General features: G+C 32.9%; 1 protein-coding gene across 2 annotated transcripts in view; it reads right to left on the reverse strand.

Moving 5' to 3' along the window:
* The window catches only part of Elp4 (elongator acetyltransferase complex subunit 4), a 178,827-nt gene that overhangs the window by 104,905 nt on the left and 48,458 nt on the right, over positions 1-25,464 (reverse strand). For both annotated transcript variants that reach the window (XM_090347951.1, XM_090347952.1), the window contains exons 6-9: positions 23,705-23,789; positions 19,580-19,768; positions 3,857-3,965; positions 1,600-1,706 (exon numbers count right to left, since the gene is read on the reverse strand). In XM_090347951.1, coding sequence (XP_090204077.1) covers positions 1,600-1,706; positions 3,857-3,965; positions 19,580-19,768; positions 23,705-23,789 — 490 coding nt within the window. The remainder of the gene's footprint in view (positions 1-1,599; positions 1,707-3,856; positions 3,966-19,579; positions 19,769-23,704; positions 23,790-25,464) is intronic.

Consider the following 25,464-nt stretch of genomic DNA (forward strand, 5'->3'; position numbering starts at 1 on the left):
TTCATACCACCATACTTTCATTCTTTGGGCACAATACCTTTTTTACTACAGCGTCCCCTTGCTTAATTTGTATGGTTAGTATAAGTGATACCTTAGACTTCACTTTCAGAATACTGACTTTGGGAATAGCAAACCATATAGAAAAAAGTTTTATATCTTTCATTTAAAATATAAACTCAACTGAATAGAAAATGATTAAGCATGTATTCTTATAACCATAAACTCTGAGTTTATCTCTCTAAATATTTTAAGCAATATTATGGTAAAATACTCAGTATTATGTCACAAGTGCTGAAACAATGTTTCAACAATTACAGTGTTGAGTCCCATTTCAATTGTTTCTTTTGGGAAGTAAAGCTAATTAGCTCAAGAATCACTATTTCTCCTCTCTTGCTATTTTGGCTTTAAGTGGCCTTTAAAGGGAGTATCCCCAGATGAGAAACTTCTAACACTCCTGCAGAGATGACCTGTTCGGAAGAACTGCCTGCCTGATTAACTATTAACTGCTCTCAATAGGATTAGATAATTAAGGACATTGATGACCATTAATTAGGAGGAGGGCACATTAATTTGTCACTGGATAGGGCCCTTACAATGATTTATAGGTTACTGCTACTTGCAAATGTGAAGGGAAAGAGAAAAAGAGAGAACCATTAAGTTACCTTATCAAGTGGCCAGCTTAAAGAGGGCAGAGGGTCAAAAAAGGGCCAAAGTGGTCACTTAGGGGTGAAGTCCCAAACACCAAAGCAGTGCCAAGCCACATTGACCATCATTTGATGATGAAGTTAAAAATATGCTAATTTATTGGTGGCAATTCTCTCTTTTTATGGTTTCAAGCAGTTAAGACAAGTGGCCTGCTTAAGAGCTTTTCATTTGAAAAAAGATTAAACAAAATGGTTTGTCAAGGCCGCTTGGCTGTTTTATGTCTTTGTTTAAAAAAAAATTGCACCAACTATACTGATAACTATCACATCCCACAAAAGCCAGCACATTGAACATTCACTTTGTTAATAAATATATCAACTCTAATTGCTTAATAGTTCTATGTTCATTTGCTTTTTAGCTAGATTAAGTTGAAATAACTCTTTTCTACAGTACTGTCAGCATTTCTTGCATTCAGGTCACAAAAAATTTAAATATTATAGAAAATTTGTGTAAAAGAAGTACAAATAATACCTTTAAGTTGACATTTTTTTTTAGTTTCTAAATTTTACTTAATGGAAAGGCAATTTCATCAATAGTAAAGAAATATTTTTATAATGTAGAAAAGAACTTTTTAAAATCTGTACATAAAGGTAAACAGAATTAACATTCCATACACAGTAAGCACAGCTCACTAACATTTAATTAACCATACTTTTGGAAGATTTAGAATTATGTATGTCAGATTCATCATGCAAGTCTGCAGATTATTTTAATATTTAAAACAAAACCATTCTATTCAGACACTACTAAAAGTAAAAATTATTATGTGATATAAATACTTAATAATTAGCCTGAAACATGTCTAAGCAATTCCATTAAAGTGGAAAAATAAAAGAAAAAAGAGAGGAAGATACCACATACTTCAAACTTGTAAACTAAAACAAAATCTCTTACCTCAATGGTGAATAGCTTCTTTTTTAATTTAAAAGCTAAGTCTTTGACATCGGATTCATCACAAATCAAGTTATTAAGTCGAGGAATCTGCCGTATGTGAATCAAACCTTATGGAAAGGAAATTAAAGGAAAAAAATTTAAACAGAGTCATCAGATGCATAAATTAAAGAGTCTTACAGCAAAATTCTGTAAATTTACACACAAGCATCCTCCCCTTTTAAAACTGGAGCTTAGTACCAGAAGCAATGAAGCAAATGGTGTGATTATACTCAAGTAATCAAGCAGAATAAGATAAACAGAAATCCTGTGCGAAGAAAACTAATTGCACTTTGGTACAGAAGTACAGATGTAAAGAGGGATCTTAGTACTTGTCAAAACTACAGCCGGCTTGTGTGTGATTTTTCCCTTGTATTTACAGTAAGCAAATATGGCTATCACCTTGCATGCTGCCCACAGTACCACTGAGTGATCTTTATTTTATTAAATGCACCAGTAAGCAGCCAGCAAAACAAGGCTTATGGGTTACTGATAATCAGTGAAGCAATAATAAAAAGTTATTTCATTTTTATCTTATTAATGACTTGAAGAAACCATTGAAGAAAACCATATTTCAGAGCATACTCTAGGATCACACATTAACCCCCATGCCATCCCAAGAAACTCATTTCTTCATGTTAGTCTTTTATGTAGGCATTCTAAGTTTTGCAACAGTGCTAAGTAAACCATGAGCTTTGGCTTCTTGTCAACAGAAACACTTGATAATTTTTTCTGACAAGGCACTGGATGGCTTTTATATAGTCTAATTCAGTTTCTGACAAAACTAGGGGTCATTTCCCACAAATGAAGACATGGAGGATTCCTCAGTGCATCTTTCTGCCTGACTCAACTGATATTTCAACATTACATCCCAAGGACACTGATCCCTGAATGTGAGTTTGGCCAATTATTAAATCAGTCGGCCTCACAGAATGAATTAAATATTTTATCACCAGGTCTTCCATTTACAACAGAAAGTTTACTAGCTACTAAAATAACATTATTCTTTCGAAAGCAATTCATTAATTCAGAAATTTCTGCACAAGGAATGATAGCCTTTCAACATTTGAAATACTGAAATCAAAATATTTTTGAACATAAATTCATCAGCGAAACAATACTGATAAATAATATACAATTTATTGAAGTAACACATAAATTGCTTTAAAGGAAAAAAAATAACACTAAACTAAAAAACAGCTTTCTAATAGTGAAAATGATATATTAAACAAATCACATATATGGTTAATCTGGTTATATGCTACATGACCACTTATTCAATTAAACAAGCAAAAGGCAAACTATTGACATGGTCTATATTTTCTAGCATTACAAAAATACCTGATCATTAGCTTACAGCATTATTTTAAAGTTAATTCTCTACTATATTTCTCCCTTCCTCCCTTTCTTCCTCCTTGCACATATTTGGCTAATACTCAACCACTATGCTATACCTTCAGGCCAGTGAGCTGGCACAAAGCTAGCTTTATATACTATAAACTATAATACACTATACAATATATTGCTAAAGTGTTAAACATTGACTATCCCTTATTTGAAATACTTGGGATCAGATTACTTCAGGTCTCAGAGGACTTCAGAGTTTAGACTTTCAGATAAAAATATTCTAATTATTAGTATTAACATATTTATTTCAAATGTAGCTAGTAAGTAAAATTGATATCATGGCAAGTTAGGCCACTGGGATAATGAAATGAACATCTAAACCATGCATGAACCCCTAGGTTTGACTATTGTGAACAGTTATCATAGGCTTAATAAAGGTAGATAATAAAATACTGTGGAGTATTAGCCAGCATGGAAAACATGGAACAAAAATATAGAAATAAAATTCATGCCAGGCACAGTGGCTCACGCCTGTAATCCTAGCTACTAAGGAAGCTGAGATGTGAGGATCATGGCTCAAAGCCAGCCCAGGCACTAAAGATCCTGATACGCTTATCTCCAATTAATCACCAGAAAAGGGGAATTGGTGCTGTGGTTCAAGAGGTAGGGCAGGAGCCTTTAGCTGAAGAGCTCAGGGACAGCGTCCAGGCCCAGAGTTCAAGCCCCATGACCAAAATAAATAAATAAATAAATAAATAAATAAATAAATAAATAAATAAATAAATTCACCCTACTTGACTGTAGATCTTTGACTAGGGAAAAGGATGATTCCAGGAATGGCAGAAGCAGTTCTTCTTATAAAGGTGATGCTTACCATGATAATCCTTATATAGTGGGTTGGTTTCTCTCTCAGAGCCAATAAAAGATTCCAGGCCAACCACTGTATCTGACAAATTTGTAACACGAGCAATAATTGCTTTACTCTGCAAAACACAGAAATGAAACACTCAGATTATGCCAAACAATACAACATCTATAACTTAATGACAAATTGTAGTGGAGAAATTAAATTAACATGAAGAGATATTACAGGCTGTGAAAATATAGTCTTAAATGAAAATTCTGATGCATACAAGTATTCTAGGCAAAGCTGAAGAACTGACGGGAAGGCAAAAGTTATTGTTCGTATGTCTTACGGGACAAGACCTTTGTTCTTATAGATTATTTTTCAAATTTCACTCTTTGCCCAATTAAAAAAAATCCGGCAGACTGTAGAATTTAGAAACATGGAAGAACATAGTAAAAGGTAAGGTCCCCACTATCTTGTCAGCTGGGACTAGGTGTCAGCCCTGTAACAGCTGAGATCTTCTGTGACATCAGACACATATCAGGGGCAGTTATTGGGCTACAAAATGGGTAGTTTTAAACTTTTCTGTATTCTCTTTCCAAATGCTGCCATTTGGCTTTGGAGTAACTATAAAAGCAAAGATGTATATCAGAAAATTTTAATCATGGAAATTTTAATCATTTTAACCACAGGAAACCTTTTGTCTTAAAAAGCGAGGTAACAGGGCCGGGAGTTTGGCTTAGTGGTTAAAGTGCTTGCCTAGCATGTATGAAGACCCAGGTTCGATTCCTCGGTACCACATACATAGAAAAAAGCCAGAAGTGGTGCTGAGGCTCAAGTGGTAGAGCTCTAGTCTTGAGAAAGTCCAAGGACAGTGCTCAGGCCCTGAGCCCAAGCCCAAGACTGGCAAAAAAAAAAAAAAAAAAAAAAAAAGCTAGGTAACATGGTAGGTCAGAAAACTGTAATTATGCAATATGAAACTTAAGAGAGTGGTTTGTTTAAAAGTTATAATAGGTTCAAATACCTTGCTAATTATGATATTTTGCAATTTTAAAACTCCCATTTTATGTTTGTAATGCATGAAAGGAAAAATTAATCTTTGAAGAAAATGATGAGAAATATAAAATAGTCCAAAAAATTTCAGATTGGTGTCATGTCGCTAGTTAGAAAAGAGACTGAACATAACTGTGGACATTTATTTTTTGAAAACATGACTGACAACTAAGCTTTCTAATATTCTATTCTTGAAGTTCCTTTAAAAAGACTGTATAAGAATGAAAAATGAAAGAGAAGAAGTAAATGTTAACTAATTCAGTATGAAATGTATCATTAAATGTTCTGTTGAAATGACTGGTTAACTCATCCCTACCTCAGTCTTTGAAAACTGTTTCCTAAGAAGAAACATATTATATAAAGAATGTTTCAATCCTTGAATCTGTGCTCTTAAAGGAGAAGTAAAGTAATTTCCCTTATCTGTCTTTTAAGATTTTTTTTCAATCATGTGGGGATATGAAACACAGAAAGAGAAATATAATTTGGAAATGGCTACTTTTTCTAAAGCAATTTTTCATTCAATGGTGAGAAAATAATCCAGATTGATTCCTTATTTTCAGTGCTGTGCCACAGGGGATGGTACTCCTCCAGGAAAAACAGGGGCTTCAGAGGCCATAAACATGTTTCTCTCAATATTTCTTTAGCCAGAGACCATTATATCAAACTCATCCAGGTTGGGTTTCAGCCAGTTATTCTTCACCCAAACAAAAATGTCTGCCAGACATTCCAACAGCTGGGAGACAGTTCACAATGAGTCAACTTGAAAATGATTCATTGTGCTGAGTACTGAACAATGTTGAGGTGGGGGTGGGGTGTGGCTGGGTTGATCTGGAAGGGTGAGAACAAGTGGGAGTTGAAGAAAAGCTATGTAGTTCTCCAAAGAAGAATCTTGGATAATAACTAGTGAGCCCTTATCACTTCATTTTTAGTAGAAACTCAACTGGGACGAAAGCTCCTGTCATGGATCCTCAGATGAACAAGTACTTATAAAGGCTACTGACAGTATTTCTTAAACAAAAAGGTCAGATTTACTTTTACTTATAAATACAAAACTAAATATCTAAATGTAAACATCTGAATCTAAAATGGTAAAGTCAATTTTTATTAGAAGATTTATTCATGATTTTAAGGATAATCAACCAGGTCCTTCTCAATCACATAACAGAAGTTACGAAGTTAAAAGATGGGTCTGATTTCCATTGGTAGTGCTCAAAACAAGGTGCTGGGTATTGAAATGACTAACCTAACACTTATTTTCTGCTTTAACTTTAGAATTAACTAGTAAACCACTACCAGATTGTAAGATTTATCAACTTTACAAGTTGTGTTTTTAAAGGTAGTCTGTGGGTGACAAAAAAAATCCCAATCATATACTTTCAAGAAGAAAATGAATGAATTACAAAGTCATGTAAAGGCTAGAGATAAAAGTCATGTATGGGCTAAATTTCAAATTTCTCAGACAGTCATCATAATTTTATTTATTATATTTCTAAGTTTCATAGGTTTACAAAATAGCTATCAACTACAAACTAAAACTTATTTAGAAGCCTTTGTGAAGTTTTATAGTAAGAATTAATCTTTAATAGTGCTATTATCATAAAAATGAGTTATAATTAACAGTGGCCTTACTGCCTTTTGCAAAGATATCTTGCAAAACATTTTAGACAATGAAAGAAATCAGATTATGAAATATATAGAGACATCTGAAAAATATCTACACAACAAAAAGCAATGGGAATTTTATAAAAATAATAATGAAGTTTCTGATCAGCCTTTATTTTTATAACAAGTGTCATTTCTAGTCTTTTTATGTAGGAGTAGAAAAGATATTTGGTCATGAAAATGTATCTTTAAAAAAATTAAAAACTCATATTTCTTCTGTATATGCAAGATTCATAAATAATATAGTCCATTGATGTAACTCTACCTTAAAACCATTCTTATCAAAAGGTCCTTCAACTCATAATATTGGTATTAAATGATCTTTAGAAAAAGAAAGGTAAATTTATGTGAAAGAATATAAAATTAAGAGCTTTAGAAAACCTTTAAAAGCATAATAATTGCCAATTCACTTTAGCAGGAATAACCAATCATCATAATACAACCATCTATGTTCAGAAGCATTACAAAAATGACTGCAGTATTAAAATTGGAACTTCTACATATTCACCTTAACAGATTCTAAGTGTTTTTATGGTATTAGCTAAGACGTGAAACTTGGGGACTTTAGTTGAAAATGGAGAAGTGAAGATATTTTGTGCAGTAATTGCTTAAACATAAACTTAACATAATTTCTGTGATAATTTTGCAGTTGTTACATTACAGTTTCCAATAAAGAACATTTGAATAAATACACTGAGACTTTACCACTGTGAATACATTAATGGTTAGTGAATGTATAGCATAATGACATCACCCAACTATGTATATGGCCACTCTTCCTCCTTTCCCATCTGGGTATGAAAATTTGGGATGACTCGAAAATCCTTCTTATACTAGACAAACCTCCCTTTGCTTCTGGTTGAAAATTGTCAGCTCTGGCTAGTAGCCAAGACATGACTAGGAGGGAAGCCAGAACAGAATAGAGCCAGCATCCAGGAGTTTTAAGAGTTTGCTGGCAGGCTCAAATAGTATTATAATAAGTTACATAAAAGGCTCAGAAAATTTTCTCTTCCAGCTTAATTAATTAATTAAACTTGATAAAAATATCAGTAACAAACAAATAAGGCAAATCAATGTTATACACTTTTATTTTTATTCAAATTTTACTTTCACAAGAATATTAACAGTTCTTGCCTTCATATTTAATAACATTTTATAGAATAACATATCTATTTAATCATTATAAAAGATTAATGCTTCTACTTAGTTCAAAGATCATGTAAGTTTTATTTTATAAGTAAATTTGCTAGGAGATAAAAAATTTTGCTATTGTGATATAGAGCTCCCATGATTTTCTAGTGAAAAGTTTACATACCTACTTAATTTTTACCAAGTTAACAATACAACTATTTAAAACCTTGACTATTTCTGAATTTTCTTGGACCTAATTATCTAAACAAAATAAAAAATGAAACTTGTCCCAGTACGAAATACATTTCCAAGAAATATTTTAGCAATATAGTTTAAAAAGTAACCAATAAATTAATTATCAAGAAGATTGCGGGGAATAAATGTTTATGTGATGTCTCAAAAAAAAAAGAGCAAGATCTTAGCTACTCTAATTACTTCATTTAAGAAAGACAGCAAATGCAATATAAGAGCGATCATTTAGTTGGGGCACATCAGATTTGGATGAAAGTACTATCAAAGAATTATTGAATTAAGAGTTTAAAAGGATATTTAAAAACATGTAATAATGTGTGTATTTGGGGATGTCTCAATAAGGAAGTATCATGTATTCAAGATGAACAGAAATATGACATACTAGAAGTTATGTTTCTTGTTAGGAAACCTAAGGACTAAGTTTAGATTAAAGGACAAAGCTAAAAATACTTTAATGAGATAATTATTTCTCCATGCCTGCTAAGTGCTCCATTCTACTGAAATAAAGAGTACAAAATTAAAAAGAAATTGTACTATTTGTAACCTTTTAACTTTTTACAAACTTATCCTACCTTCCTAAGAGTTGTACCTTAACTTCTGTTGACTAGATTTTTAAAAAATTTTACTAAAAATTATTTGCTAGTGAAGACATAATTCAATTCATGACATGCGATGCTTAATACAGAATAATATTTTATTAAACAAAATTATACCAGTCCTTATATGTAATAAATAAATGAGAAAATTAGAGTAAATCTTTCTAGATTTAATATAGAATTTTCTTCAAGGTAACGATTAACTGTAGAATACAGAAGAACATTTTCAAGTTAAAAAATCTAAATGTAATATACTCCTTTGGTAACATCACATAATGATAATTGTATAGAGATATCATAAAACAAATGTACAAAGAAGTAATGGAAAAATACTTCACTTCTAAGATAAAAGAAATCTCTGAATGTCATATTTTCTAGAAATAAGCAATGAGGTAATATCTTTTTTGTTTTGTTTATGATCAAATACTTTTTAACTAAAGATTTTTTAGAACACAGGATTATTTTCAGAAATATTATTTACATTTATGTATACTGATTTCAAATACTATATCACTGTAGGATATCCATGTAGATCAGGCTTTCTTCCATGTAGATTATTCTATATTTTAAAAGTTGCTTATAGTGAAACCTTTCAGAAATGAGAAGCACAAAATATTGTAATAAAGGAGACAGGAGATTAGTAGAGTATTCAAAATTATTTTAAAGTATCTACACAGGCTTACATCATCTAGTTTGATTTTATGAAGATTATTCACAGAAAAATGTGTTCCTTCATACTTAATAGTGTTTTATGAGTAACTTCCTAAATTAGAAATGTTATCAAACCACTTTTATATTTAAAGCTCTTAAGATACAACTCACAGATGTCCAAAAACTCATGCATGCCTGCCTGGCAAAACAATTGCTAATATCCAAATATCAAGCAGAGCATCCAGCTGATGTTCGTGAAGCAGTGGCAGGTTAAAGATACTAAAGTTTAAAATCAGCTTAGAATAATCCCATATTGAGTATAAAATGATAGCCTGTCATCAGGAACAGGCAGACAGAGCCAGGTCCAGATGGGAGACTGGCTGGGAAAAAGGCTGAGGCAGGTGGGAAAATGATGGGAACCTGACAGAAGACAGGACTACTCCCTCTGCTGGCAAGGTCCTCACCTGCTTGAATTTTTAACTAATGACTAGCTTTTCTTTAATTATTTAAGATATAACCGATAAATTATGTAAGGTGTACCTTTCTGTCTGTTATTCTATATTTGCATGTTATCAAACACTTGGTATTCCATTGCCGTCAGATTAGTTTGTATATATATGCATGCATATGGATCCAATGCTTCTCAAGGATGTTCAATTATTTATCTTATAATTGAATTACATCACAAACATCACTGCAAAATGTAGTTCTGAGTTTATACTACAAAGCCTTCTAAAATTAAGGATGCCTTTGAATTTTTCTTGTTAAAATACATATACTCTTAGAGAAAATCTTGGAGTTTGGATTTCCCAAACTCTCTCTCAGGCTCTGCATAATGCCTCGTAATGAAATAATATAGAAATGAACCATATAAATCAACTATACAGGGAACACGGAAACAGCATGTCACAGCAAAACAGCATAGATGTACAGCGCCAAACCTATCTGATAATCTAATGATCTGAGTTTACAGATATTATGTACTAATATGTAAAGAATTAAACACTAATGTTTACACAAAATAGTTAAATTCTATAGAAAAATTATTCAATGTTTGGTTTTCAATGTAAGTTAATAGCTGCAGCAAAAACATTTAGTAAAAATCTGTTCTAAGATTTTGGCCTACAACCAGAAGCTCCCAGAACAGGAGGGATCAGCTTTTTCACCCACTGTTCTCATCTGAATCCTGGCTGAAAAGCTATTCCAGCTCCCAGCTTTCCAGAAGGCTCCATCCCAGGAATCCTTGCCTGCCATTTGGTTTGCTGATTTTAATCTCTCAGGACTTTCTTACAGTGGCTGTACTCTGCTGAACTAGCACTTGATTCTAGAAGTGAGTTATTATTAAACCTGTAGGTCAATTGTGGCACTAACAACTCTTTGGAAGCTTTCAGCCACAGTGTACAATTTGCTAGTCTAATTAAATATTAATTCTAAGTGTTACATTTTGTGTCTAAGAGCTTTTATTTTCCATCATCAGCCTGGAAGAGAAAGGGGTTACAAGGCTAATTTAATCTCTATCCTTGTCCTTTTCAACATTAAAGATTAACTACATAGGGTGTGAAAACATTATTAAAGAAGCTAGAACTCTTTATATAATGTAAAAATGTAATTAATAGCAAAGGTTAAAACATAATATTACGACACAATATTTGACCTACTACTTAAACAGTTTAAATTATAATTAGTTTCAAGCACATTTTGTCTCAGCATTAAGAAGTAAGTGGCATCCCTTTTGGAAGATAGGATGTGTTCAAGGGAACGTACATGTTTGTTCAAATACATAAATAAAAATAATTCAAAATTCAAATTTTCTCCCAGGTATTTTTCAGGTACTTTCAAACCACAAAGATGAAATGCAGCAATTTTATTTATGAAATAAATGTAAGATTAAAGTTATACTTTTATGTGATGAAGCACACAGTTTATAACAAAAAATGTGAAAAAGATACACGTCTCTTCTATTCTATTCAACTCTTCTGAACACACAGGCCCCTCCCTATCTCCCCTCTTTGAATGGTTGTGTCCACACTTGGACATTGGGCAATATAAACACTATGCAATCCAGCAGCCAAAGAATCCATATGCCCAAACAGATGACTCAATCTCCATATGGTAAGGAGATATTTCACTGTTTATATCATTGATACATTTGAAAACTCTGACCCTAAATAGATGTTTAATTTATAATCACTAACACTACAGGGACTACATATGCCTCACAATATGAACTATAATATCATAAAGTTATTTTAGAGAAAGCAGAAAGCCAGTTTAAATTATAATAATATTGTTTTGATGACTCACTGAATATACTTTGGTTAGATAAAACATAATAAAAGGTTTCTAATGGTATCTTTCCTTTTGAATATGCACATGAATGTTACTGGCAATTTAAAATTTACCCTTCCCTTAGTTAATGTGCATTTTTACGCCAAGACAAAACAGTCTACGTAGACTGCTTAAGATGTTTAACACAGTTTATTTGTATAAAATGTTTTAATCATTCTTCACCCAAAATAAATAAAACATATGGTATATACAAGCTATATTTGCATTTTAAAAGTTAATCAGATGCTAGTATGCAGTTTGAAACAGAAGCAAAGAATGTGACTATTTACAAATCACTAGACTTATATGAAGTGAATAGAACTTGATACATATGATATAAAATTAAAATGAGTTCCAGTTAATTTCAAAAATGCTTCTTTCAAAAGCTTTTATATACCTTGGGTTCTTATAATCACTTTCAGAGTCGGCTTTAGAAAAGCTCTAGAAAAATTAAAGGCAGATTCAGTTTAGGTTGTCTTGAGAGTAATTCATAAAAAATAATCTCAACATTCAGAATACATTTTTTTTTTTTTTTGCCAGTCCTGGGCTTGAGCTCAGGGCCTGAGCACTGTCTTTGGACTTTCTCAAGGCTAGAGCTCTACCACTTGAGCCTCCGCACCACTTCCGGCTTTGTTCTATGTATGTGGTACTAAGGAATGTGGGTCCAGAATATATGGTTTTATCTTTTAGTAACTGATAGCTAAAATTGGGAGATGAAAGCTAGAGTTTAGCTGATAAAATACCTAACATGAACACAAAAGTTTATGAATATCAAAATATTTACACAGAATTTCTCTACATAGATGCATACTGTAACATTTATTTCAGTGGGTTCAAGGCTCAGATATATTAATATTATAGGAGATCTGAAATGCTGTTAGTTAAAACTAGAATTCAAACCTCTTCTAGCCATATATACATATATGTATATACATATATATTTATATATACACATGTGGTTTTTATTCCCTGATTGTTATTAGAAAATAATTTTTTTCTTGTATTTATTCAGAAAATGCTGATAATCAACTATTCTAAGAAAGTAATCATATGACAAAAATTGAGTAAGGCTAGTAACTGACCAATGATAATGAAGTCTCAACAAAAATATGCTATTGTCTAGTTTGAAATCTGTTCTGAATAAAAGATTTAAATAGCTAATGAACTATCATTGGCTGAGCCAATATATTAAATATTAGCAATACTTAAGTTTGTTCTAGAATCAACAGTAAGTTTTCATTCCAATTTTATTATAATTACAGGAAAATTTGCTTGGTTGTTTACATTTTAAATTTTTCTTCAGTTATAGATTATAATAGCTTGAATAAATTGAATAAATAACAATAACAAAATGTAATCTTTTTAAGGAAAGCTTCAAAAAAGGTACAGAAAAAAAATTTTCCCTGTTTAGATGATAATTCTAAGTGTTTCAATGTTCACTTCTTGGTGACTTAGGGGTGTTTGAATAACTTGTAGATGGTAATAAATTTTCCTACTAGATGCCAGTTTCCATTTATAGACCAGTTTCATGTGGACATATCACTCTGCAAAAAAACTCATTACACTTGCAAAGAGAACATCATTTTTGTTTCTGGTATTAAATGAAGAAAAAAGTAGTAGAGTGTTCATTACAGCTGAAGTATAATAACCACCTTTTCTATGGAAATTTGTCTAAACAGTATTATTACAATTAATCTACTATGTAGGAAGAGTTTGAAGAAAATTTCAGTTATATTTCTTAGATGTAACATTTCCTCTTTTTTTAAAAAAAAAAATCCATGATAACCTCCACTCAATAATGGAGTTCGAACAGTTGAGTTGTGATAATGTGGCAGCTGCTGTTATTATAACTAAAGGTCTGTCTACTGCTTGAGTCTGAGAGACCACATGTTCGGCTGTCCTCTCATCTTGCCATCCTCACCAATTAAGTATTAACATCGAGGGCTGTACACATGCTCTTGGGGGCTCTTTAACAGGCTTCTTGGCGAGTGGAACAACGACACAGCAGGGATCTGGGAACTGAGTGATGCTGGAATATGAGGGCGCCGGCCATAGTTGTGCTCCTTCTAATGATACTTTACTTCATAGTTTAGCATGTAATGAAGGCTCTGTTTATCTTAGCCATTTCACATACAATGTCTTTGGGCAGACACGTTATAACTTTTCAGCAAGAGACAATATGAGAAACATTATTGCATCACAGAGAAAATTACGTAAGATGATATACATATATATTTTAAGATATCCATATATGCAGAATTAGTTTAGTATTTTCTTAATAGATCTTTAGAAAAAATTCTTTTGCATTTGCTTCAGAGTAGTTAGTTTTTTCCTTTGCTGTTATGGAAATAATTTTTAACTCCAAGAAAATAAAAAAATTCAAGGTAAAGTTACGATGATGAACATGGAATATTTCAAATGCAAATTTAAAAATCACTTGGATTCACTTTGCTTTAAAGACTTATTATAGAAATAAGTTAAAAGCAATTTTGAATCAATGTCATTATTTTCCCTATTTTAACTTTTCCCCCCTTTTTGCAATTTCCTTAACTATGTGTTCCTTCCCTGCAATGAAATTAAACATGGGAAGCATGCCAAAAGTACAATAAAGGGTAACTAATCATTACTGTACAAGTCTGACAGAATGCTAATAACTAAAATAAGTACACTGATTGGCTGATTTGCCATTGTAAGAGATGAGAGTATTTTTTTAATTTAGAGTTACTTTATCGATGTCTATTTAATTATATAACAATTTCAGACATTAAAATATATTTCTGTTTTCTGAGAGAAACTATTACAACCAACTACAAATATCCAAATGATCTACATGCATGACCCAAATGTCCTGTCTTTCACTGGCTAGAAAAGCTACTTGGAGATGGAGACTTTGAGGTATTCAATACTGCATTCTCATAAGTGCCCAGAAAAGTGCCTGGTTTATTTGTTGAATGAACCAGTATCTCAACTGCTATTAGTAAATCACACTGAAACTTGGATTTACAGTTTCTAGAGATGGTACTGGTCAGAACAAAAAGGAACCTGATGTGTAATGTTAGTAAGAGTCTAGTTGAAACACAGTGAATGTAACTAAGATCAGTATGGACAGCTAACTTCATGCTTTCTGGCCTTCTCATATATGGCTTATGAGAAGATTCTTCTAGTGTCACACATTAAAAAAAAAAAAAAAAGAGAATCGTGGTTTGAAGCCAGCCTGGACAGGAAAGTCTGTGAGACTCTGATCTTCAACAAACCACTTAAAAAAGCCAGAAGTGGTGCTATGGATCAAGTCACAAACCTTGAGCAAAAACAAAACAAAACAAAACAAAAACCCAAAAACCCCCTTAGGAATATAGTCCAGGCCCCATTAAAATCAAGAAATGGAAGATTTCTGTTCTTTTCTTGGGGCTGTGTCCTGGGGAACTGATCCTAGGATCTCATGGCTTGGTAGACTTTCCATCTTGTTTCTTGACTTTCATTTTTCTAAAATAGGATGTAAACAGGATGACAATTGCTAATGTATACCAAATGCCTACTATGTGCCAGCACTGTGTCAATATATTGTTGACAATCCCCTGAGCTTGGTTATTTTCAGCCCTGTTTTTTTGTTGTTGTTGTTGTTCATTACAGATGAAAAGGCTAAGGCTAATAAAGATTTGACTAAAGCCAAATAACTTATCAAGTCTTTCTTCCTCTAAAAGCACATGTTCTTTTCATATTGCATACTACTTTGTATCCGATTTTTTCCTTACTTTTGACTACCTTTTCGTATCTTATTGAATAAGCAGCACAACATGATGGTTAACAGCACAGACTTCCTGCTTAAGTCTAACTTCTGTCATTAATGAGGTATGTGGTCTAAGAAAATTATTATATCATTAACATCCATATAAAGTTAGTATAAGGATTAAATGAGTTAATATTAAAAAAGCAGTTTTATTAATTAGTTATTTTTATTTACTATTTTTAGTTATTACATTTGGAAGTAATAGGGCTTGAATTCAGAGCCTCACATTTTCTAGGTTTGAACCAAACCTCCAGCCCTGGTTTTTGCTGGTGATTCAGGAGATAGAGACCTGACAAACTTTGCTTCATGGGCTGTCTCTTGAGTAGCTAGGATTATAGGCATTACCAAATAAACTAGTCACAAAAGTTCGACTTGATATTTTGTTATTTTCATTTCATACTACTTTATTGGCATGTTAAACAACATACATTTAAAGTATGCTTCTTCTAGCATATTCCTTCTCTATTTAAAGGTTAAAATATTGACAAGGTATTCAAAATAACATATTGCTTATGTCCAGATATCCACTTTCCCAAATCAGTCAATCATTATTTGATCCATAGTGTAGATGGCCTTACTTGGTGTAATTTGACAGTATCACCGCTGTTTCTTTAAAAAGAGACTTAGGGCTGGAAGTTTGGCCTAGTGGTAAGAGTGCTTACCTTAGCATGCATGAAGACCTGAGTTCCTTGGTACCATACACATAGAGAAAGCCAGAAGTGGTGCTGTGGCTCAACTGAGCACTGAGGCCAGTGCTCAGGCCCTAAGCTCAAGCCCCAGGACTGGGAAAAAAACACAGCTAAAAAAGAGACTTGGAGGAATCACTACCACACATACATTCAGTGAGGCTGGAATCTAATCTAAAAAGGCAAAATCACTTTCTAAATATGTTTCTTTTTGATTTCCCCTTGAAGTGCTCTGAATAGGGTTCTTTTAAATAAATTTGAAGGATCACATATATAAATGTATATTTGTTCCACAATTGTTTTTATTTATTTATAACTATATAAATTCCTTGTAATTGACATCACAGTTATCTTGTATGTTTTTGTGATCATTAAAGAAACCATGTTCTGACTATAAAAATGGTTGAAGCTGGAGTCAAAGAAAGACATTGGACCTGATATTTATTAATTAGGTGATGTTTGAGAACAGAGGAAAAAGCTATCTTTTACTTACAGTTATACCACAGACAGTTGTACTATCAACACAGTGGTAGTAGTACTATGAGTGACAACAATATGATTGTGGAGGGAAATGGGGACAAAAACATGAGAAGGGGTATCATGTATGAGAAGTAAGGCACCTACTAACTGGCGAATATAACTGTAACCCCTCTATATATTACCCCAACAATAAAAAAATAAAAATATAAAAAAGAAATGAGTGACAATGTTGACTATAACAATATCATTAACAATGAAATAAATACAATCATATGTACAGAATATTTTCTCATAATATTTATGCAGTTTCAAGAACATAATCATAATTTAGGTATTAGAATGTTTTATTTCATAATTAATATTTATTTATGATATACAAACCCTTAGCATAATTTTGATTATGTTCTAAAAACTAAGTGCCAGTGACTGTATATAGAGATTCCCTTCTTGTACACTCGTTTGTTAAACATGTCACTTAAAATATGATATAAAAATCAATGTTAATAAATTCTTTAATAAAAAAAAGCCCTTAAGTTAAAACTGAGTTACAATTATTGAAAATAAATTCTACCGCCCAAGGAACTAAAATTCACTATTAATGCCAGACTTTCCAGGTATAGTATTGAAATATGTTGTATACATTGCATAGACCTATTTAAATGACATTTAAAGAAATTTTTTTAATAAGGTCTATGTATGTCATAACAAAATACTAAAAACATGTACACAGTTTCAGCAATTATGTCGTAGAAATAATTTCACAAGTAAGAATGAATATTCATTTAATTTATATTTACTGAGCATCATATAAAACCTAGGTACTGTGGTATGAATTTTTCATCATGTTTTATATTTTATTATATCGTATAGCCATATGTAAAGAAATGCATAAAATTCTGGCCCTGCCTTCATGAACATTGTAATAAGTTATTTATTATTTTATATGATTGAAGTAGATGCTGATTTATTAAGTAGTGCTACAAATGTTAACAAAAGAAATTTGAGAGGTTTGAGAATATGAATTAAAATTACATAAAGAACTAAAATAGAATACATTAGTACACTAGATTAAAATATATTATAAAACATCTAGAAGAAAATATAGGAGGAAACAAGTGCCAGGAAACATCTCCATTTCAGGATTTCTTGTTGGAGTACCTTATCTGTGGTGATAGCATGTTTTCCCCACAATTCTCAGACCTCTCTGTCTGTCTCTGTCTTTCTGTCTGTCTCTCTCTCTCTGTCTCTGTTTCTGTTTCTCTCTCTGTCTCTGTCTCTGTTTCTCTCTCTGTCTCTCTGTCTCTCTGTCTCTGTCTCTCTCTCTCTCTCTCTCTTCCTCTCTCTCTCTGTCTCTCTCTGTCTCTCTCTCTCTTCCAGTCTATGGTCTTGGACTCAGATCCTAGTCACTGCCTGTGTATGTGGTACCGAGGAATTGAACCGAGGGCTTTGTGCATGCTAGGCAAGCACTCTACCACTAGGCAATACTCCCCACCTCACAATTCTCAAGTCTCAAGGGGTCCATCTATTCATTGTATTTTCAGGTCATTAACCAAGTTTATGAGTGGAGATTATTAAATAGGCCTATTAGTAAAAGAACATTTATTTTTTCCTCCTAAGAGTATAAGTGGGTGCTAGTCTCCATGTACAGGTATGTTTCATGTGACAAAACAATAATAATAATGATGATGATGATGATAGTGTGTTCTTAAAAAAACCTGGTGAAGACAAAGAATGGTAAGATTAAAGAGTGAACAAAGTTAAGAAAGTAATCACTTATGAAATTGATAAATTTCATCAAGATTTAAAACTTCCGATCTTCAAAATATACTATAAAAAAGATAAATCAGGGCCAAGAGTTTGACCTAGTGGTTAAAGTGCTTGCCTAGCATGCAAGAAGACCCGGGTTCGATTCCTTGGTACCACATAAATAGAAAAAAGCCAGAAGTGGTGCTGAAGCTGAAGTGGTAGAGCTCTAGCCTGGAGAAAGTCCAAGGACAGTGCTCAGGCCCTGAGCTCAAGCCCAGGACTGGCAAAAAAAAAAAAAAAAAAAGATAAATCAGGGGCCAGGAGTTTGGCCTAGTGGTAGAGCGCTTGCCTAGCATGCATGAAGACCTGGGTTCAATTCCTTGGTACCACACACATGAAAAAAATGCTGGAAGTGGTGCGGTGTCACAAGTGGTAGAGCTCTAGCCTTCAGGAAGCCCAAGGACAGTGCTCAGGCCCTGAGCCCAAGCCCAGGACTGGCAAAAAAAAAAAAAAAACCCCAAAACAAAAAAGATAAATCAGAGACTGGAAGAGCACTGACATAAATTATGACCAAAATATATGAAGAATTTTGTAACTTGCTAATGAGATCACCTAATAAAAAAATGAAGATTTACATAAAAGGATATAAATGGAACTAGAACAAGCCCAGAGAAACAAATAGCATATAGTCTCAGATATGTTGAAATCCGATCTAAAGTATACTAGGATATGATAAATTATATAGGATTCTAGATACTCACATACAGTGAGACCAAAAGAGGATATTCAGGGGAAGAAAAACACAAAAGTGCAATGCCTACATGCCTCATTATATAATATATACATATTTATCTCAAATTCAACTCCAATGTATGGAAGCAAGAGATTTTTCCTTTTTATATTTTTATTTTTTGATGATTCTGTCTTCTTTTCTTTATGTATTCATGAGTATATTTTGGGAAGGGAAGGTACAGAACTCTAGAGAAAAAGTGAAAAAAATTCAGCAGCCGAGTTCACTGGACACTGATGAAGGCAAACTACACAACTTGTGGTTGCAATGCTCCTGTATATCAATTCTACAATAAAAATATCTAAAGAAACAATTTGTAGGTGGACACAGGAGGCTGGGACTGGGAAAGAGGGGAACAAAAGACACGATATGAAAGGAAATATACTCCTTACTTGACTCACATAATTGCAATCCCTCTATACTTTACCTCTGTAATAACAACAAAGTAAATTAATCAAAAAAGAAGATACTCAAATGGCCATTGAACACTTGAAAAAAATGGTCAATATTGTCAGTAACCAAAATGAAAAACCTGTGTTATCATGTTTCTCCACTAGTCAGATAAGGCAGTTTTTTGAAAAGTTTTACCTGAATAAGATGTGTAGGCATTGTAATGATACAAGCTGACAAAGAGGTTCGCAGAAGTCCACGGAGAATATACAGAAACTTGGTAAGGCTGTGACCGCTGTCATAATTTTCAGAACAACAAATGTCATCTCCCCATAAAGGTGATCCAAGACTCTGAATTCCTATTCTTAAAATATTTTTCTGTTTTTTCTACAAGAAAGTGAGAGGGATGTAAATAAATAGATTTTCTTAATAATAGAAGACATTTCTTTTTATCTAATGGCAACAGACATGGTATGTAGTAATAGTAATATACAGATATAAAAAAATAACAGAACTAGTTGATGCTGGTAGATAATGTTCAAGCCCCATTGCCAAAAACAGCAAAAGACAAAAGGGAACTAAATTAGGCAGATGGGTGTGCCTATAGACTTAGGTTATCCTGGAGGCTGAGTGAGGAGGATCATTTTAATTTAGGAATTCAAGGCTACCCTGGCCATATAGCAAGACTGTGTACAAACAAACAAGAAACAAATGATATCAAACAACAAAAAAATAGTCTTTCTTCATTTTTGGAAAATAAGGATATGACAGGCTTCAAGCTTAAAATCGAACCTTTGACTATTTTAAGAATTATATTTCAGACAGGTCAAATAAGATCTAAGAAGCCACAGGTAATTTTAAATGTTTGTAACTTCAGGGTTACACAATTCTATAAGTCTTGCAATAAACAATAACTTGTGAGTTGGGTGTCAGTGGCTCACGCCTGTAATCCTAGCTACCAGGGGGCTGAGATCTAAGTACTGTGGTTCAAATACAGCTGCGCAGAAATGTTCCCATGAGACTAATACCCCCAATTAACACTCAAAGCCCAGAACTGTGACTCAGGTGGTATAGCACACTTCTTGACCAAAAAAGCTCAAGGACATTGCCTAGGAACTGAGTTCAAGCCCAAAGATTGATTTTTCTTTTTTTTTTTTAATGGGGATGGGGTGGGAATGGGTACTGGAGTTGATTGATCCCAGAGTTTTGGACTTGCTCAGCTTGCTCTTTATTTTGGCACTCTACTACATGAACTATGATTCCAGCATGGCTTCCTGTTGGCTTTTCTGCTCCAGCGGGTTCCGAAACACAGTTTTCCAGACCTCAGCCTCCTAAGAAGCTAGTATTCACAGTCATGAACCTCTAGCAGTCAATTCTAAACTTTTATTTAGTAATAACATCTCCAATATTTTTAACAAAATGTAATAGATGAACATATAAAACCCAAAGCTACTAATTTTCAGGTTATAATAGCAGTACCTGATAATTGTAAGGAAACAGTATTTTAAAAATCCTAACAGTAGGGGCCGGGAGTTTGGCCTAGTGGTAGAGTGCTTGCCTAGCATGCACGAAGACCCGGGTTTGATTCCTTGGTACCACATACTTAGAAAAAGCCAGAAGTGGTGCTGAGGCTCAAGTGATAGAGCCCTAGCCTTGAGAAAAATCCAAGGACAGTGCTCAGGCCCTGAGCTTAGGCCCAGGACTGGCAAAAAAAAAAAAAAAAAAAAAAAAAAATCCTAACAGTAAAGCTAGGATGATTGTCAGGGGTTTGTAAACATCTGTGTTTATAACAAGTTCTACTGGGTTGTTTGGGTTATTCTAACTGAAAACATGTTTTGTAAATGCTTTTTGTAGCAATCTAGCATAATTTGGGAAAACAAATAGAGGTGCTAACAAAACCTGGCATATGCAAATATTTGGGAAATCATTATTACAATTCTGATGAGAAAAATAAATTGTTCTTTCTTAATGTCAGATTTGGGATTACATGCCAGTTTAAATGTGTTTTCTGATGAAAAAGAATCTGTGTGTATCAAATAGAATACATATGACTGGATTTTCCTTTGTTTATTAATCAGAACTTTAAAGTTTAAGTAAAATGGCAAGAATTTAAGGTTCATTTTCCTATCTCAGGATAAAAAATTTGAATGAAATGTGAAGGTAAAAAGAGAGCAGCATCAGTATATCCCGAGTTACCATTCAGAAAAAACTAGAGATCAGCAATATTTCAGCCCATAGTACCTAGTATTGAGTCAGTAAACTCCTGCCCGCTGGGTGCCAGCGGCTCATTAGCCACTAGTAGCTAGTGTAAAACTACTAGCTACTCTGAGGCTGAGATCTGTGGATCATGGTTCAAAGCAGCCCAAGCAGGAAAGTCCATGAGACTTTTATCTCCAGTTAACCACCAAAATTCCAGAAACAGAACTGTGGCTCAATTGATAGAGCACTAGTGGTGAGCAAAATAAAGCTCAGGGACAGCACTGGCTCTGAGTTCAAGCCCTACAACAGGCACAAAAACAAAGAAACAAAAACCTCGTAAAAGTTCAAACAAAATTGCTGTTATTTACGCAGTCTAATAATATAGAAAGCTATTCACTATATTTTCATTTCATTGAAATTGGGATTTCACTTTTAAAATAATATATTGGCACATTTTAATTTAAAGTTTTAAACATTCTTGGTATTTGGACATACAAATGCTTACCTTAATTCTTAATTCTCTTTATGAAAGTCAGTAGTAATAGAAACTCTTGGTCAAAAAACAAAACTAGCTTCAGCTTGGTGTATAATTGTTATTATGAAAAAAGAATTGAATGTTTCTTGAAAATGGTTTTCTTTAAACCCAGTAAGCAATTAAGCACCATAAATTGCATTTTATTCTAATAGTAACTTATTAAGGATTCTTAGAATGTATGTCATTATGTGTATGTATCTACCGATTCCTTTTTCTATTGTCTTTACTGTTTTGTATTCTACAAAATTTCTTGCTCTCAGAAAATATGTCATCATCTTGCAAGAGCAGCAGCTTTGCACACTGTGCCATAGGAACTGTTATGACATGCCTGTTTCCATAGTTACCACAGTACGTGGGGAGAGGTGTCTGTCAGGGACCAATTTGCCTCTCCAGACGAGTAATGGCACCAAAGAGAAGACATGGTATCCATAAATCTTAGCTAGGACCAAAAATGGAGCAACAATGACAAAACAAAATTGTATTAAATGTCCCAAACTGTAGGATATATGAAAAGCTGTCTATGATTAAATGTGATTTGCCAAGCACACATACATTTTCTCAAACTACTATTAAACTGGCAATTAAGACTAATTCAAAAATTATTTATTTTGTCATGGAGACACTGTTAAATATAGCAGCAAAATTAATGGTAATATTTGAAAATCTATGAGTTAGTAGCAACTGTGTGCCTGAGAATGCTAAAATATTTATTGCTTCTCTGTCTTTAATAAGTATAATAGTGCTTCAGAAATACTTCTGTTAAAATAATACAAGTATAAAAAATAATACTAGTATAATGCAAATCTTTTAGTGGTAGTGCAATTAAAATCACTGAGAAATTCAAAAACAAAAAAACTTCCTCATCTTCTTTAAATCTAATTGAACATCCTTGATAGTGGCAATTTTAAGGTTTAGAAATGGGAGATAGAGAGACCAGTTAAACTATAAAATGTTTTCATTTAGTAAATACAATGCATCTTTTCTTCAGTGAAATAATGCGAAAATATAATAATAAGAAATGAAATCTTTTCTTTGGCCAGTCTTAGGGCTTCAACTTAGGGCCTGAGCACAGTTCCTGAGCTTTCTCAAAGTTAGAGATCTACCACTGACCCACAGCACCACTTATGGTTTTTTCTGTGTATGTGGTACCAGGGAATTGAGCCCAGGGCTTTGGCATGCTGGGCAAGCACTCTACCACCAGGCCAAACTCCCAGCCCAAGAAATGAAATCTTGAGGTACTTTTTCCATATAATGTAACTTGAAATGAAGTACTGAATTACAAATACAAAAACTTTATCTAGAAAAACCACAAGGCTTTTAAAAATCAGTAATTTTTAAAATATAGCTAGACATCAATCTCAGAAGTGACAAATAGGCATTAAAAATAGTGTTGACAATGTACATTTTAGGTGCGTCCACTGAGAAGTTAGCTAACACTCGACATAATTTTAACAGACAAATGAAGCTTTCCTGTGTGTGCTTGAAAACAATTTGTTCACTTTTTTAAAAGACCTTCAGGGTCTGCCCCTAGAGAAGTTGTAAATAGCATTACATACATGACTATAAAAGGTTTTGAAAGTATTAAGTACCTGGGGATTGGATCCATCAAATCCTTCCTTATAAATGATGTTCTGGATAAACTGAAGCAGCTTTATGTAGCCATGAGTCAAAGAACTGTTGTTGAGAAACGGTTCAAATACATAAAAATGCTTATTACACAGAAAGTGAAAAACATGTATGTAATTAAAAAAATTTATATTTACTGTATTACTTAAAAATAAAACTTTGTAGTCCTAAATAGAAAGCCAATACATGAAGAGATTAAGTTACAACACCTCCTATTAACTTGCTCAGTATTCCTGACATCATGGAAAGATAAAAATCTGTGGAGACTGAAATCACTTAATTATGTCAGGCTTAGTTACCTCCAAGAAAATTAATGATTTAATGAAGCAACCTAAAAGATGAAGCCACCATAGCCTTTCAAGAGTAATCATACATAATTAACACATAGTTAATGAACTGCTCTGCTAAGTATACCTAAATCAATGTTCTGATCACCTGAACCACCTTACATCAAAGTTTTAATGTTTTTAGAACAAGCTGATAAAACAATAGTAATTTTAAAACTTGATCTCTTAAAGGACACATAAATAGATGAATATAGTCTGTGTTCAACTTATTGGTTATTATCTACTTCCTTTGTTAGAATAACAATATAAATATATGAATTTAAGAAACTAACTTCAATTATTTACAGAATGCATACTAGCACTGGTGTTATTTAAAAACAGTAAAATGCTTCGAGGATATACTTGAGACTTTCAAAAAATAATACTTGAGATATTTCAGGGCACTTACAAATAGTATTTAGTAAAAATAAAGACAATCTGATTCATACTAACTGAAGTAATATTCTGCATATCAGGCAATGTAACTGTCATGACAATGAGGCTCTGGAGTATAGTTATTCCTTTGACAAGGATGTATTTAGTGTATTTAATGCTGTTAAATAACTTGTTATCTTCTTTATTTTCATCCTAAACGTAGCAGATGCATAGGGAGAAAAAAAGTGACCTAAAGAAAGAATATATTGTAATTTGAAGCATACATGTAACAGTAAAGAATATAAACAAGTTAGGATATATGACTGAATGGTAGGTGGGTCAGTAAAAATACATCTTTAGCTCTGTAAACACATTACTGAACAGATGAAGCTAATTCAAAAGTATACAGCCTACAGAAACAAAGAGAATCATGAGGAAAGGATGCTCCCCTGTGCAAAACAAATGTGCCTCCAGCTAAGGAAGGATTTGGTGATATTATTACTCCATTTTCACTGAAAACAGTTGATTATGAGAGATACTTTTTCTACTCCAGAAAATGAAGAGATGTGACTGTAAGTAATATGCTTTAAGAAATTTGTGACTCCTATCTTAACGCATTTGCCCTAGTTAGCTCACTTTTCAGAAGACAGTGTTACTATTGAATGCAAAAGTTGCAGTTCCTATCTGGGTCAATATGTTTTGTAGAGGCTAACTAAATCTGCTCCAAAACCCAAGAAGGAAATTGAAGTCAGTTATTTAACGAAAGTCACTCTGGTTTAAACAAAGGTGTATTTTACTTTGCACTTAGTAATCCATCTATTATTTCATATAGTAAAATAATACTGATGATAAAAACATAGCACATTGTAGTAATAGTCTTTCTGGCTTATTTTCTTTAGCACAATGTTCTCTAGCTTCATCTATGTTGCTGAAATGGCATGATTTTCTTCTTTATGGTTACACAGAATTCCTCCCCTTCTCAAGAGTTTGTGTGTGTGTATATATACATACATTGTATTTCC

This window comes from Megascapheus bottae, chromosome 16 (assembly GCF_031878675.1).
Source record: "Megascapheus bottae isolate mThoBot1 chromosome 16, mThoBot2.hap1, whole genome shotgun sequence".
Lineage (NCBI taxonomy): Eukaryota > Metazoa > Chordata > Mammalia > Rodentia > Geomyidae > Megascapheus > Megascapheus bottae.